The sequence below is a fragment of the Mauremys reevesii genome, linkage group 6 (genome assembly GCF_016161935.1).
Source record: "Mauremys reevesii isolate NIE-2019 linkage group 6, ASM1616193v1, whole genome shotgun sequence".
NCBI lineage: Eukaryota > Metazoa > Chordata > Testudines > Geoemydidae > Mauremys > Mauremys reevesii.
This window is the reverse complement of record NC_052628.1, coordinates 91,148,210-91,165,649: the sequence shown is the minus strand read 5'-3', so window position 1 is coordinate 91,165,649 and position 17,440 is coordinate 91,148,210. Positions and strand designations below refer to the sequence as shown.

General features: G+C 37.1%; 1 protein-coding gene across 3 annotated transcripts in view; it reads right to left on the bottom strand.

Moving 5' to 3' along the window:
* The window catches only part of SMC5 (structural maintenance of chromosomes 5), an 83,163-nt gene that overhangs the window by 22,997 nt on the left and 42,726 nt on the right, over nt 1-17,440 (bottom strand). For all 3 annotated transcript variants that reach the window (XM_039544669.1, XM_039544670.1, XM_039544668.1), the window contains exons 8-16: nt 16,120-16,191; nt 14,434-14,689; nt 12,599-12,753; nt 10,650-10,763; nt 9,530-9,624; nt 9,181-9,313; nt 6,192-6,365; nt 5,866-6,035; nt 3,165-3,288 (exon numbers count right to left, since the gene is read on the bottom strand). In XM_039544669.1, coding sequence (XP_039400603.1) covers nt 3,165-3,288; nt 5,866-6,035; nt 6,192-6,365; nt 9,181-9,313; nt 9,530-9,624; nt 10,650-10,763; nt 12,599-12,753; nt 14,434-14,689; nt 16,120-16,191 — 1,293 coding nt within the window. The remainder of the gene's footprint in view (nt 1-3,164; nt 3,289-5,865; nt 6,036-6,191; nt 6,366-9,180; nt 9,314-9,529; nt 9,625-10,649; nt 10,764-12,598; nt 12,754-14,433; nt 14,690-16,119; nt 16,192-17,440) is intronic.

The window sequence follows — 17,440 nt, the reverse complement described above, 5'->3', positions numbered from 1 at the left end:
TTTTTAACATTACTTACAGCTGTGAAGGTTATGTAAACAACATCTAGGCAAATGCTCTGCTTCAAAAGTTACAAAAATTATGAAGTAATTTTTTTAAAAACCTAAGATTACATTATTTGAAAAAGCAGCAAAGAGTCTTGTGGAACCTTATAGAGTAAGAGACGTTTTGGAGCATGAGCTTTCGTGGGTGAATACATCCGACGTGGATGCATCCGACGAAGTGGGTATTCACCCACGAAAGCTTATGCTCCAAAACGTCTGTTAGTCTATAAGGTGCCACAAGACTCTTTGCTGCTTTTACAGATCCAGACTAACACGGCTACCCCTCTGATTATTTGAAAAAAGTGTGTAATTTTTAAAGGTTACAGCTATTTAAGGAAAAACAAGAGCTAGAGTTCTGTAACAAAAAGAGGGAAAAACAATTACTTGTTGTGTCACGCTTTGGGGTTCACCCAGGCCAACAAGGAGTTCACACTCACCACCTGCTTTGCAATTCTGGTTGCCTAGAATACTATGCTGCTGTGGCTCACAGCCCTGACACCAACAGCCAACATACAAGCATGCAGGCTTTCACCATCCAGTTACTCTTTGCAGAAGGACCTCAACAACCCTTCCAGCACCAAGTGCTCCCCCAAAACTTCTTTCTGCAATATCTAGTCCTTCTCACTTGAACGCTCACAAAATCTTATGAAGTTCACTGCTCCTTTAAAGAGACCGTACATAGCAGCAGCCTGTTAATTTGGTTGAGCATTTTACTTTTCAGTATGAAACACGGTACTGAGATGGTTGTGTAGCCTAGACTGTTGTATAATCGATATACATTCCTGTGACACATAATTAACAACTATCATTCTTCCATGCAGCTGGGCAATCAAATACCTTCCAATATGTATTGCTGAGGAATAGAAAGTATATTAGAGAGCCAGTTTGCTATGGGGTAGCGGGAAGAGAAAAATAAAAAATACTCCTCCACACAAGGGGTTCACAGGTCTATAACTGTACATGCCACTTTAGTTGTGCTGTTTATGAGAAGCAGAGGAACACTAACTACATGTTGACTGATAAACACAGTCATCCTAGAGTGTGCTGTTGTTCTTATAAACTGATATTTTTAAATTTAATTTAGAAAATTGTTCATAAAAATAATATTCCTTTTGAAAAATTAGTTGCTTAATAACAGCATATCACCTATAAAAAATACTTTTTAAAAGTAATTTACAAACCCTGGGAGCCCACCGTGCCTTAAAATTGGTTATCTTCTGCAATTCTCTGTGGTTTTCAAAGCTGCTTCAGCCAGATGATCCTACATGATCTGTGAAAGACTCCAACCACTGCCATTCAGGGCTTATCAATACACTCCAAAACAACTCATCTGTTTGACATGATAAGCAGAAACTTCTTTTAATGCTGGCTACTCAATGCAGTAGAACCAGCATTATTTCACAGGCAACACCCAAAAAAAAAAGGATTAGAGGGGTCGCCATGTTAGTCTGTATCCACAAAAACACTCACCCCCAAAGGTGGTAGGAAACAATTGAAGACTTTCACAGAACACGGAAGACCATTTAGCACAAGCAGCCCCCCCAAAGGTCCTGGGAATTGAAGAAGATAACTAAGGACACTAGGAAGTTCAGACTTGAAATTAGACGAAGGTTTCTAACCATTAGAGGAGTGAAGTTCTGGAACAGCCTTCCAAGGGGAGTAGTGGGGGCAAAAGACATACCTGGCTTCAAGACTAAGCTTGATAAGTTTATGGAGGGGATGGTATGATGGGATAGCCTAATTTTGGAAATTCATTTGGCAACTGATCTTTGATTATCAGCAGGTAAGTATGCCCAGTGGTCTGTGATGGGATGTTAGATGGGTTGGGATCTGAGTTACTACAGAGAATTCTTTCCTGGGTGCTGGCTGGTGAGTCTTGCCCACATGCTCAGGGTTTAACTGATCGCCATATTTGGGGTCGGGAAGGAATTTTCCTCCAGGGCAGATTGGCAGAGGCCCTGGAAGTTTTTCGCCTTCCTCTGCAGCATGGGGCACAGGTCACTTTCTGGAGGATTCTCTGCAGCTTGAGGTTTTCAAACCACAACTTGAGGACTTCAATAACTCAGACATAGGTTAGGGGTTTGTTATAGGAGTGGGTGGGTGAGATTCTGTGGCCTGCATTGTGCAGGAGGTCAGACTAGATGATCATGATGGTCCCTTCTGACCTTAAAGTCTATGAGGAGTGGGAAGAATATCTACTCTGATTATTAAAACTTAAGGATTTTATTTTATGGTTCTCTACCTTTCCCAAAGAAGTGGCTATTACCATTTATACAACAAAGGTGTACACAATATTTATAATATGTATGACTTATTTGCTATTCCAAGGAGTTTAAAATTATTGAAGGGCCACAGACAAATTGAAAACTAGTCAGTTCTTTAAAAACCCGAGTTCAAAGTAATTTCAGCTACTGCACCTGACCCCCCGTTGATTTTTGTGATTTTACAATTGCATTTTACAATTTGTAAAAAAAGGGCGGGATATGTCTCAGGTGCTGTGTGAAAAACCCACCTGAAGTAGACAAATTAACTATGCAGAGGAAACACAAATGAAACATGCACAAATGCTGTCAAAAAGACAAAAACAAACAAACTAGAAAAAATTACAGAAAAGATTTTTCTTTTTGAATTATCATAAACTGGGGTATTTCTTGTAGGACCAAGAAAATATGTTCATATAGAAGTAACAATAAGAAAGGGGTCTAAGGAAAATAAAATTAATTGAAAAATGTATATGGGGATAGAAGAAATTTGGTGAAAAGGTTATATACTGCACATATGTTTGCTAGGCAATTTCATGGGCTGGAAGCCTCTTTAGCCAGGAAGATGGCAGCTTTTATCCAAGTCAGTTTATAATATTTAAGTATCCATGTAGTAAACTGTGCACACCAACAACAGAAAGTGGAGTGAGTTTATACGGGCTATGTTCAAACAAAGCACATATTCATGTAGCAGAAGTACCGGTAAACGTAGCTCTTTTAACAATAAAAACCTACATTTCAAAACGCCTCCCACTATTGAGGCAGCTCCACTTCTCCCCCCCCCCCACCGCTTTTTTATTTTTAACGATACTAGCCCTTCACGACAAGGAAAATGTGTATAAAGCTAAGAAGGAGCCATACCTTTATGAGCTGCATTAATTCTGTAACAAGTTTTGCTTTTTGGACATTAATTTCTTTGATCCTAGCATTTGTTTGTTGAGACTCCTCTTCTAGATTGATGGCATCTTGCTCCATCTGTTTCAAACTATGAAAGAAACCAATTTATTATTAATACTGATTAAATCATGCTGAGATACCCAGGTTCTTAATCCCAAAGGATCCATCATAAATGAATACATTGAAAATTAGAAGAGGTCCAACTGCCCTTACTAAATAAAGAAAAAGGGGAAATGATTTTTCTGCCTCTTGACTTCCTCCCCCTCCCATCCTAAAGGATTCTGTAAAAAATTCAGCAGAAAATGTTATCTGTAAAAGGGATCTCATTCTTTACTATGGTTCTAAAACAAATCTTACATTCCTCCTCCATTTCCTTTTTCTATTGTCTGTAAGCAGACTAAATGCAGGTCAGCTTTCCAAAAAAGGTGATAATGTTGCTCTATGGATTAGAACACCATCTCAAACCCAAAACTGAATTTATCCTATTTCAGAACTTAGATTCTTCTACATGATAACGGTACAGCTATCAGATACTGTCTTTTGACTGTTAAGACAGAGTATGTATCACTAAGAGTATGTCTGCAGTACAGATGCTACAGTCACACAGCTATGGTGCTGCAGATGTGCTGCTGTAGCACTGTAGCGTAGACACTTCCTACACTGACAGAAGGAGTTTTTCTGTTGATGTAGGTAATCTACCTCTCTGAGAGGCAGTCGCTAGACTGATGCAAGAATTCTTCTGTCAACTTAGCTGTGTCTACAGTGGGGGTTAGGTCAACCTAACTATGTTGCACAGGATGCAAAAACTTTCAGACCTGAGTGATGAAGCTAGGTTGACCTAAGTTTTAAGTGTAGACTAAGCCTAATTTTAGAGTAAAGACTCTTCCAACATCCTTGTCATTATCCCCAAACCAAGCATTTTCAACCCAAGGAATTCAGAATTAAGATTACACCTATAAGAAATCTGAACGGGTTAAGGCAAGTAATGCACAATTAAGACACTTAAGTAATCCTAACTGTACCCTGTAATGTCGTTATTCAGTGAGCATATAATTACAATTAAGGCATTTTAGAGTGTGTTCCCAAAAAGATTAAACTGATTTTTTCCCCCTTCATCGCATCATTACAAGGCAGAGTTAAGGCTGTTTTCTTTCATTTCTGTTATATGTATTAATTTATGAAAAACAGCTACTTATCTTCTCTTATTGCACTCACTGCAGAAGAGAGTTTGGAAATTTTGGCCTATGTTTTTAAGCCTGGTTTCCCAAAGTTAAGCACTTAAATAACAGTGGCTTGATCTTCAGAGATGCTGAGTATCTGCACTCCCACTGACTTCAGAAAATTTAGCCACTTATTTAGGAGTCCAGTTTCAAAATTTTGGTCAAATATTTTAAGAGTTTTACACATTAGCACAAAGCTTCAAAAATCCTCTTTTTACTGACAAAAAATATTTTCTCCACTATATGATAAACCTTAAGAAAAAAAGTGACTGAGTTTTCTGGTACTGAAGCAGTGCAACATACAACTGATTAGGAGATCTGAATTAAAGAGAAACTTCAGGATTTTGTCTTCACTGGACTAATGGAGATTAAGCAACAGGATTAGTTTCTGGGAGGAAGGTTTAACTTGCTATAACCCATTCTGGCTGAACAACAAAGCAGAACTGAATCTGAATTTAGAAACCACTGTCTATACTTTATCCTCTAATGATGTCCTAGGAAAATGAAGCAACACTGTAACACTAAGATGCAAGGAGGCTACATGACCACATTTAAGTCAGTGCATTTATCTTTGTAGTACTTGCTATAATGTACTTTATTTCCCATCTCATCAGCAAAAAAAGAATATAATGGTGTTTCATGAGAGTACTAAGATAATATTTGAAGATGAACCCTTTTAGGGTTGAGGCTTCAGTTTGGTTTTTCAAGTGTTTATGAAACAAAGACCAGATAACATCTCTGTTGATCATGTAAAATTGTGTGATAATCTTGTAACAGACCAAAACACCCATGGGAAACTAGATTAAGGGTTTGTCTATACACAAAGGTTGTACTGCTTTAACTATATTGGTAGTTAAAGTGTACAACCACATAGTGCAGATGCATGTATACCAGTATAAAGGTGCTTATATCAGTATGCTTATTCCTATAAGGGAAAATAAATAAAACTATTAGGAGTATAAAGGTACCTTTATACTGGTATAACAACATCCAGTATAATTATTTTATTTTAATCATCCTCCTCCTCGCCCTTCTCATTTGTATCAGAAACTGTTTCACCAGTATACAAAACTGTGTGTAGACCAGGCTTAACAGAACTAATATATCCTCACTGGTGACCTCAATCACAGATGAACCTACCTATATTTCAAAAGTGAAAGGTGTGAGAATCAAGCCTCTGCATCACCTATACCACCCCATTTCTGAAGCCCAGCTGCCAACTAGTTCTTAAGAATAAATTATATCTTATCAGAATCAATGGGCTAGGGGTAGCCAAGACACATTTTAGGGATTGCTTGTTATTTCCATTTTGTTATTGAAATGGCCCTAGTCACCAACATACAAAATCATAACTGATGTTAATACTTCAGACTTATTTCTGTATCTTAATGCTGTCTCAGCAAGAGAAAATATTTGCAATCAAACAGGCTCATCAGAAGTCATACCTATCATGTTTCATACTAATTTTTGATTCCAGTTGTTTCCTTTTGTTTTTTCTCTCCAAACGTTCCTTCTTTTGCTGTCTCAGCTCATTATCTTTGCGTTCCAGACCCTTCTGCCTCTCAGATAATGTATGCAATTGAGAATCTCGTAACTGGAAAACTCTATTAATATCCTATAGTAAATAGTGACACAAAAAATCTTTAATATTCTCATTACAATCATACCAGATCCAGGCCAAATAATACAGTTTTATTGAACAAAAAATTGGCAGTATTTCAATCTATGTACTTCAGAATTTTTTTCTAAACACTAAAATAAAACAGCCTACCTTTAGTTGGTTTTCCAACTGCCTTCTTTCATCTGCATCTACTGTGACAGTGAGAAACTGCGCTGGTCTCAGGGATGTGTTACTAGAAATAGTTTGGTTTGTATAAGCAGACACTCTCACTGAATACCTTTCTTCTGCTGTGTAGATTTGCTTAAATTTGGTTTCTTGTATGACCTAAACATGAAAAACAAAGCCATTTGACAAAAATCTTATGTAAGGCTCACCTATTCTGAACAAGGAAGATTATTTTCAGAATAGGAAATAAACTAAATATGATTTGGAGTGGAGATACTAAAATTAGCCAAGTTTCTGGTGTATGAACATGCATTGCATAAAGGAGATTCAACAAGTTTGTTGCATCATTGAATTTGAAGTTTTTGCCGACTGAATTAAAGTAGCAATAAAAAAAAATACATCACACTCATTCTGTGTTGTCATACAAAGTAAAACAACTTCTGTGATGAGTGAATGACTCCTGGATAGACACAAAACTATATAGGTAGTTCTTTCAGATTTTTGGAGAAGAAAGATGCTATATAAATGTCTATTATGGTATTCCAAAGAGTTACCGTTTGAGGTAAGTCCCAAAGCAAAACTGAGACTTTGGTTAAGAACAGATACCTGAAAGGAGGTGTGGAATTTATCACTGAATTTATCATTATTCTTTTAAAATCTCATACCTTCCCTGATATCTGGTACTTCATGATTCACTGAAGACACTCAAGATGGAGACATCAGAAATAAGGGAAGCCTCATTACAACCCATGGTACTGCAATATTTCAGAAGGATTATGTGACATCGTCAATGAATCACGATGAATCAAGAAGTTCCCAGAATGGAAAATAATTAGAAAATTATTAATTAAAAATCTCTGTACAAAATTCTCCCCACAACCTGGATACTGTGAGGTTACTGAGTACTGAAATCTGTGCTTAACTAAGTCTTCATTTTGCTTTGCAGTTCACCTTAAGGTTGAGAGGGCAATTCCATTCTAACTCTTTTTTCTCCTTCAGGTCTATGAGTAAACCTTCCCATGCTTGGTCTGAGCTCAAAAATTAATTTGTTTGCAACATTTTAGTAAAATTAATTTAAGTATTAGAGTTATTATGAGAGCATGAGGAATATCACACATTTCACTGAAAAAAACAGTTGTGGTGCCCAAATAACTCAAAACAGCCAATATAAAATTCACATAACATCTCACATAACTGTGGTCCACACAGCAGAGGAAAGAAAATCAAGCCAAGTTTAAGTGAAGGAAAAAGTTTAAAATTATTAATGTTTGAAATTTCATGTTTGTGTAACCACAGTAGAAAAGTTATTAGCTCCTGTTCTAGGCTACAGAAAGTATCATTTATGACTTCAAGTTGTATAAAATATTAAAGTGCTACAAGAGGAGTTTTTGTTTCAAAATAAATAGCTGATCACATAATCAGTAGGTAAATTATTGTTGACATTTTGGAACTGGTGGGATTCTCTCACCTGCCACCATGAGTAATGAATTGGGAGTGTGACAGTTCCTTGTCGGGGTAGTGGGGAGAGAGAACCACTTGATACTTGAAAGCATTCCCTTCATAGATATTTTAAAACTGCTGTTCTACCCCAGGTATATCATGAACACATTAGGTTGGTGAACTGGGGGCTCCTTTTCATCCATACCCATAGGATGAGTTGCCAGAAGAGGAGAAAAAAAGTTTTTTGGACTTCTTTCACCTTCCAGTAAGTGCCCCCAGAGGATATGCAGAGAAGTGTCATTTCTCACATGGGAAGCACAATTCCCAGCAGAGTTGAGGAGCAGCTGCCAGCTCTCCTCGGCTAATGCACCCGAGATGTGTTTTGGACATAGACGTGCACTCCAGCAAATCTTAAGCACGTAACAAGTGAATCCTCTTTCCTCCCCATCAAAAGGATTGGCTTCAAGACCAGTAGATAGCTCCTTCGAAATAAGGAGGTGAAGGGGAATTTCTTATCTTCTGCCATCTCATCTACCCTGCTGTTCTCTCCCTAACATATGAGAGAGGAGAGAGAGAGAGATAACCCCTCTCCCACAAATAAGGGACTAGCTTCCCTGCCTGCAGACCTTATTCCTTGAATGAGCATTAATTTTCCCTTTCTCCCTATTGAGGAGAACAGGCTCCCTTAGAAAATGTGAATTTCCAACCATAACCCAGAAGAAAAAGCCATTTTTCACTTTGGAATTCCATTCTCTGTGCAAGGTGAAAAACAACTGTTCACCATAAACAGAACTACTGGTGCTGAAGGGAGTATTTCTTATTACAGTTGCAAGTGCAAATCTTAAATGCATAAGTCAGCACTGAGTGAGATATGGAGGGAAGGAGAGAGAGAGAGTGCGTGCGCAGGCTTCCCAGGAAGGTGACTCTTTCTGTCAGCCCATTTAAAACAAGTCTAAATTTCTTGTATCTCCTTTATCAAAACAAATAATACAATGAGGAGGTTACAAGACTATATTAGATACAAGACATTTCAAGCAGAAAGTACCTTCCAATTACTGCTCTCAATAGTTCACTGTTTCAAGCTGGGGTCATGAGATTTCCTAGCTCCAAAATGAAAACATTTATTTTAAAATTTGGAAAGCTAATAAATGTTTGTAATTTATTTTACTTTAAAAGTACCCAGAAACTTTCAGGCCTGGCCACCCAAAAAGCTTACTTGGTTACTACAAAACAGATTAATAGTTTTGACTTTTTACCATAATAAACCTCTGAGTTTTAGAGATTTGATTAGTGCATTACTAGGGTACGATGAACATTTAACTTCCTGTGAAGCACTGCAACCAATAGTTTGCTCCAATGTGTTAAAAATCTACTCATTATGTAAGCCACTGGTCTTGGTTTTCTCCCCACTAAGTAGGTGAAAAGTTTTATTTGTATCCAAAATGAACTTTTTTCATGTCGATTTTGCAGCAACTTTCTTAAATATGGTCTTCAGAAAATCATAGTCCTACTCATGTTATTTAGCACCTCTCACCCTTTCAATCATGCTTCTGGTCTTCTCAGTTCCCACAGGGACATCATGAACACGATACTGGGAACAAAGGTAACTCATCACAGGATGAGGAGCATCAAATAACTCTCGCAAATAAGAGAAAACACCATATTGGCTGAGGAAGAGAAAAGGTGAAAATCACAAATAGATCTTTAACCAGTTTTGTTTATGACAAGTTAGCACAAATATTCAGAAAGAAAAAAAACATTAGATCTTGAGGTAAGAGTTTGATTTGCAATAAAAAGCATGGTGCACAGCTACATCATTTTGCACTAAGACCAAAACATTCAATGTTGACAATAGTTTTAAAGTTAAGTATTTTATTACTTACTGCAATTCTTCAACTGATCTTGAAGGTCTATTTTCAGCACATGACACAGTGGGTGCACATACAGCATTAACTTTTAATTTCTGATGGTCACGCACCTAAATGTTACACCAAACAAGATATTCAGTAACAAAAAACAAGAGTTTTGAGTGAAATTAAAATGATACTAATGTATGAAAAAGATGTATTTCATAGAAGCAAACATTTCCTTTATATTGACTTAACCTCACAACCATGCATTTGAAATTATTCTGACTCCCACATGATAACCAAAGTTATTTACATCCACTGAGGCTTTCTTTCTCTCTACATTCAGTTAGCAGAAAACTGTGGTCAGTTGGCCAGTTGAAAGAAAGAAAAGAAGAGTCCTCCTTATGGTTTTTTCCCCCCCATTAATGATCAATCTCCTTTGCAATTTTGCGTTGGAGACCTTCAAAATCCTGGACAGAAATTAGTTACTGTAGCAAGATCTTTTCTGCGTCAGCATCTGGGAAATATGTAATATAGATGTGAACTAACCCCTCCAGAGGTTTAACTGATCTTTTTATCAATTCCTTAAATATATACATTTTCAATTTCAATTTACTAGACAAGACAAAATATCCAGTAAAAAAGGTGTCTCAACAAAAAGGTGAAAGGAACACAAACCACTAAAACATATGCAAGCATCCACAAAAACCCACAGCTGTGGTGCCCCAACCAGCTGAGTTCTCCAAAAGCCACTACCTAACTACTACCATGTAGGAAAAGCTTTTCAAGAAAATACATTAGTCAAATCAACAGCAGTCATTCAGAGCCCACTGTCCCACCTAAGTAGCTGAGCCAGGTATGAGTCAGATGCACAAGGATGCAAGAGCAAAAAATCCTCCTCTCTGGATTTTGAAAAATCTTGCTCTTTTATTTAAATTATGCAAGAGAAAAGTCAGGTGGGAGTCTGCATATCTGTGGTCTCAGTACAGTTTACAAAAAAAAACCAACCTGATCTTACCTAGCAAATGTATTATTACATAGTGCATAAATTACTTAGTGGTCATAATAAGTATGCGCTAAACTGGAGGGTTCCTGCATCAACATTATTTATTTTAAGCTACATTTTTAGCATGTTATATGACTGAGTACTTGCCTCCCGAAGAAATATTTCCATATCTTCTTGACTTTCAAAAACAAAGGCCCTCATATCATTTGCTGAAATGTGATTTTCAACATATTTAGCATGTCTATTGTCTTTCATGTTTATCTGCTCAGATAAAAAGACAAAGGAGGATCATGGAGTGATGTAATATAATTATAAAAGTAAAACACATTAAAAACAATAAATAACATAAGACAGGTAATATCCAAGCCAACATTTAATAAAACAAAGGCAATACTTTGTTCTAAGGCAGGGGTAGGCAACTTATGGCACGTGTACCAAAGGCAGCACGTGAGCAATTTTCAGTGACACTCACACTGCTTGGGTCCTGGCCACCAGTCCGGGGGGCTCTGCATTTTAATTTTAAATGAAGCTTCTTAAACATTTTAAAAACCTTATTTACTTTACATACAACAATAGTTTAGTTATATATTATAGACATATAGCAAGAGACCTTCTAAAAACGTTATAATGCATTACTGGAACACGAAACCTTAAATTAGAGTGAATAAATGAAGACTCAGCACACCACTTCTGAAAGGTTGCCGAACCCTGCTCTAAGGAAAGGTGGAAATATCAGAAAACTCCAGATTCATCGCTAGGATATTCATATGCAGTTCTCATTGATTTCACTAGTAGCCAGTGAGCACATCTAAACATAAATATAGAAACTCAAGGCCCTGTGAGGAGACAGATGATTTGGAATTTACTAGAAGTTAATCTGGTTTTCTCGAAAGAATTCTCAGACAAAACAAATCCATTGTTTAAGATGAAGGAAGGTTTTTGTACCTCGGTAAAATATGGTAATACTAGGAACATATCAATACACTAAAATTATATCATACTATTAGCTGTAAAAGGATCAAGATATGTTTGAGAAAACCAACACACACTACTATATAACTCTATTAAATACAGTGGCAATTGACCAAAGTTTGATTGCTTCCACTAGTGATTTCAGAACTGGTGAGCTAATTTTAATTGATTTTAAAGTTTCAGATGTTCCTAAAACTCTCAAAGAAACAGGATTAAATTGTACAGTAGAGATTAGGGGGGAAAGATTCAGATGTTCATGAACACTGTGAAGATTAACTAGCCTTGAAGGAGAAAGGTAATGGCCCTCAGATCAAGATATCTTTTTGATTAACTTGACCTGACAACGCTATATACAGTAGGAGCGAATGATCTGGAAAAGGCAAAAATAATATTTGATTCTGATAATGCAAAACCATTTCTGGCATTTCCAAAACTAGCACGAAGCAGCAAGTTTAGAAGGATTAGTTAAACTTAGTTACTGACTTCTGAGTACCTAAAACTATATAAAATGAACATTACTGACAACTATTAGCAATAATAGGAAAGTCTGGCCAAGAAACAAACCAAGACTGAGCACAGACTGAACGCCTCTATGCCTGCAGCTAGATGTAGAAAAGAAGCAAGTGAAGCAGGTGGGGAGCAAAAGTCCTCTTAAAACTTCTGTTCTGAATATTCAGAACTATGAGAAGGCTCGCATATAATCCCAACCACCACTGCTTTCTTAGAAGATTCCCAAATTTCAGAGGAATACAAGAGGGATATATCTCACCAGCTGGAATCTGTAGAGGCCACCTTGAAGGGCAGTTCCATTGGAAACCTATATGTTGGATGGCTGAAAGCACTCTGTGTTCATCCATGTAACAACATACCCAAGGTACAAAGGAGTCTAGTAAAACTTTCACACTTGTTATATTACTTGCATGAAAAAAATTACACATCTTAACCAGCTGCAGACTTTGATTTAAATGAACTCCAGTTTGCTAACTCATTGTAAAACAGTAGATAAGCTAGGGAGCCTCTAGATTTTAGGTTTATAATAGAAATAACAACCAATCCAAAATTTAATTTTTTTAAGACACACTATTAGCCACTAATTAGTATTATACTCAAGCGAATTTTCTTACTGCAAGCATCATGGGTTCACAGACACTTCTTTTAAATCGGTCTTTGTTCTCCCTTAGCCACAGAAGAGCATTGTGTGTGTCTCGGTATCTCCCTCTGAGCTTATCTTCCTTCAGATTCATCATATTGTTAAATTGTACAATGCGATCAGTTACTCCTGTAATTTTGTTTAAGAAAGTTATATTAAGTCAAGCCTACACATCACAACTAAAGATTTCTAATGTTTAATAATGATAGTGCTACAGTATTATGGTTAGGAAAGAGCGTTTCTTATTTTCATACACTTATGACCAGTATCTCATCCATTCTAAAGCATGTACACTATTAAAATTTTAAATCCCAGAGCTATGTGAAATAAACAGAAATGTGCTTCAAAACAGAGATTAACAATATCCAGGTATAAATATTAATATTCAAATTAATTTTTGCAATGGGCCTATTCTAGGTGCAGAGACATTCAAGTAAACAATTGCCAAATAATACAGCCAAAAATCCTGGACTGCCACTATCTTAAAAAAAAAACCCAAACCTTCTCCTCCAATACTAGAAAAAGGGAGAAGGAAGAGAATGAAATGTTATACTTGTGGGGGGTAGGGTGATAAGAAACTTCTATTTCAGTACTTTTCTATTTATTTATTTGGTGACAACAGAAGAATGTTGCTGTAATGCAAGAATGGTGTGGGAGGGTTCTTGCCACCCAAGAGAGGAAAGGGAGAACTCATTCTCCCTCTGAAGACACACAGAAGAAGCATTCTTCATGTCATCCCCTTTTGGGAGGGACCTTGAGGTTTCCACATGATAATAAGAAAAAAATACTACAAAATCTTCCAGGAACACACAGAATGTTTTCAATCTATAGTCTCCAACAATGGGGAAGGAGGACAGTCTTGTGCTTAAGACACTGGACTGGGATTCAGGAGACAGGGTTCAATTTCCTATTTTTCTAGACCTCACTAAGCAGGACAATCAGTCTCTCTGTGCCTCAGTTCTCTATTGGGGTACTGCAAGGATAAATCCATAAATACATGAGAGGTGTTTTGATACCATAGTGTTGGGGCCATACAGACAAAGAATGTGTGGAAGCAAGTTAATCAAGAAGAGCTCTAAAAAGATAAATTTTAATTCTAGCTCTCAAGTTACATCAAGACAGAACTAACACAAAAGGCCAGGCTAATATTAAAAAGTGCAGTGTAATTCGTTAAGGATAGGAAAGGCTGGCCTCCAAGTTCATCTAACAAAGGCAGAAGAAGAAACAGTCACTAAAATATTGCCATTTTACACACAGCATCTTGGCACCATGCCACATTTAATTCTTCTAGTTTAAATGAATACCATCAATTTAATAAAATGACCATTTCTGTCTGAAGTTTTTTTTAACTTAATGTTACAAGTAACATCTAAATTTACTATAATAAAGAAAAACCCTTCTGTATTTTGTTTACTTTATGCATCTGATGTGACTGAAAAGTCAGTTTCAGCATTTCTCCTGTACAGTCTATCAGTTTTCCTTTCGTTTGTATGGGGCTTTCACATAGTAAGAGAGAAAAAATAATTTACATAGAAAAATTCAATTGGAAAAACATACAGACTGGAACATCTGTGAGGAGCACGTTTATTGAAACTACGTGTAATCATTTCTTTTTGAAAGACTAGTTTTCAAGTTGATGGTGTCCCTTCAAAAACAAGCTATCCCTGTCACTTTTACAGGCCTTGAACAGATGAAAGCACTATAGAGATGTACTAAGGTTTGAAATGATCTAGTGTCTCAGTTAAGTCACTTCAACACAAAAAGATTGCATGTAGTAACCATTGTAGGGAAAGAATCAAGCAATCTCACTTTTCTTTTCCCTCTCTAGGTTCTCTCTCTCTCTTCGCAGATCACTCATTTCACCATCAATATTTGCCTTTTCTTCTTGCAACTGTCTCAGCTCATTGTTAATAGAATCAATTTGTGGTTGAAGATTCTCAGAGTTTCCTGTACTGTTGAGCTCATTCTGCCAGTCCTCTATCATCTTACGAGCGTTGTGTATTCTCTTCTGTCGATCCATTTCTTCATCGTTTTTTATTCTCAAAGCTTGCTGAATTTCTTCAATCTAAGAGAAACACAAATGTTTTCCCAGAATGGCATTTACAAATGAATTTTTGCATATACAACAAAAGGCAGATAATTACAAAAGATTGTTGTAACAGATACTGAAATGCTGATGTAGTCAAGCAGGTTTAAAAATATAAGATCTCATCCTTGCTCAAAAACCCACCTAACTCAAATTGGTGCCTTTTAAAGAACAAATGTATTACAATCCCAATGTTTAAACAGATTATTACAGATTCTTAGCCCTGGTCTACACTGGAAGGAGGGCTCGGGGTGGGGGGGGGGTGAGGGGGGGATCGACCTAAGATATGCAACTTCAGTCAGCGTAACTTAGGTAAACTTTACCTGGCTGTGAGGATGGCGGCAAGTCAACTGCTGCCGCTCCCCCGTCGACTCCACTTCCGTCTCTCGCGAGCTGGAGTTCTGGAGTCGACGGGGAGCGCGTTCGGGGATCAATTTATCCGCATCTAGATGAGACGCAATAAATTGATCCCTGATAGATCGATCTCTACCCATCAATCTGGCGGGTAGTGAAGACCTGCCCTCAGATATATGTTTATCTAAAATTATAGTAAAAGTTGCATGCTACTGGATATTTTGAGAATTAGTACAAGATCGAATAAATTCAACATAACAAAATGGAATATGCAACTTGAACTCTCCCCCTTATGTTTAATTTTCATATTCATTGACTGAGTGCTTAGATAAGGAACCTTAATGTTGCATTAACAACTTTTTGCATTTAATTTTTTTAAAACTGTATACATATAGAAGCTCTCTGATTAGCTAACACAAGCAACTATTCTGTTTCTTCATCTGGTTAGACTTAAGGCACCAGGGTACAGTGGATAACAGTAAGTGAGCATAAGAAAACATTCTAATGTAGCAAAAGTATTCAACAAAAGCAAAAATTTGTAATATGCATACTGTATACAAAAAGTACATTCCTTATAATAGAACATTGCATCTAACTTGAGAAGACAGCTGTTCCATGACAGTGCTCTGTTCTACTGATAAACTTCATTTTCCTCGGGGATAGCAATTTTAAGGAACTCCGCAAGTCTGAGTGCTGAGGGTGCTGGGAGATGCAATGAATCACTGCATCTCCTGGATACTCTGTCCCTGTTGCCTCCGAATTTGACTCTGTACACTTTGGAGGGGGCTGTACCAATCAGATGGGGGTCCTTGGAGGAGTGGAGGCTGCAGACAGCTTGCAACACTACATTTCATCTCCAGTTGAACTTTCCATCCTGAGTGGCTGAAATATGGGTGTCACTGATGGAATCCAAACAGTGACTCAGCCACAACAACACTAAATTCCACAATATTTACCTGAACACTTCATGTGATGTATTTAGTATTATATCAATGCTCCACAGCACCTGCAAACAAGAATTAAAAAAAAACCCACACACTTTAAGGTTTTCTTACTTGTTTGTCTTTCTTTTCCATAGCATCTTGTTTTTGTTTACATTTTTGAGAAGTGTCTTTGATTTCAGCAGTCTGCATACAACAAAATTAAACGAAAAAAAGCAGGAAATTAGCCATAATTATTTTGTATATGTAACTTTTTTTAAATAATAGGAAACATGCAAAAATCAGACTTTGGAAGGACATTCTGTTTGGAGCACCAAATATTTACCTACCATAAAATTTATTTTGACAAAAGCTGCACATTCATCAGAAGGAAATTGTTTCTAGACACTAACAGTTGTTTTATTTCATTGTAATTAGTCTAACAATGTTTACTACATTTATATTGTCTATAGTTTGTACAGAACTTATACTTGCAAGTGGTTTAGGAGCTACAGAGCTGCACATTTGGATATACTTGCCAATAAAGAAAGGCTCACAACATAATTCTGAAATTAAAATCACAATGCTCTTTAAGGATTGTAAATAAAAGAATTACATTTAGACTGTTATATTTTAAAAGGTGGCCTCCTTCTCTGTCTCCAAAACAACTTTCCCAAGGAAGATCTAATTGACTTAGTGCTCAACTGTTACAACAATCCCAGAGTAAGTGGCAGTGTATTGTTGCATTGTCCCAAGAGCAACCCAGGAGAGAATCTGGGACTCAGGGAATAAGTCTCACTCCCAGGTCTTCTGCAGCTCAAGGAAGAGATTAAACTGTACTGCATCTATATTCTGCACATCTATGCAAGCTGACATGCTTGAGAGTGAGATGGGGTATTGAGCCAATGTCTCTCCCCTGCCCCCACTTGTGAGAAGAAAGGGTGTGTGGCATGGCAGCTCTGTAATCTGTTCCCTGACTGAGATGCTATCTGTCACGTGGGTAACTAGTGAGGGGCCATAAGGAGGCAACTTGCGTTCTCTTAAGCCACTCCACCGCCATCCTAGACAGGCCACACTTTGGCTTCGTAAATCTTTCTTTTAAAAAGGCATTTAAAAGGGACCCCACCAATCTGAGATTTAATGAGGTTTTTTAAAAAAATATACTAAAGTAGTTTCAGGTACTATGCATGTCTGAGTCCTTCTGGCAAATTTTGTTATTTTAAATCACATTTTCCTACTTATTAATTTTTTAAAATGTGTCTAACACTCCCCTGCAACTGCATTCAAGACCCATGCAAACAAGAGAAGGAAGTAATTGACTATACAGGGAAAACAGTGAAAATGACTACACACAAAGGGCATAAACTCCATTGATCTCAATGAGTGTCTTGAATTCAATGAGAGTCCTTCCAGTGACTTCAATGGGCTTTGGATCAGAGTCAAAGTACTTTCAAAT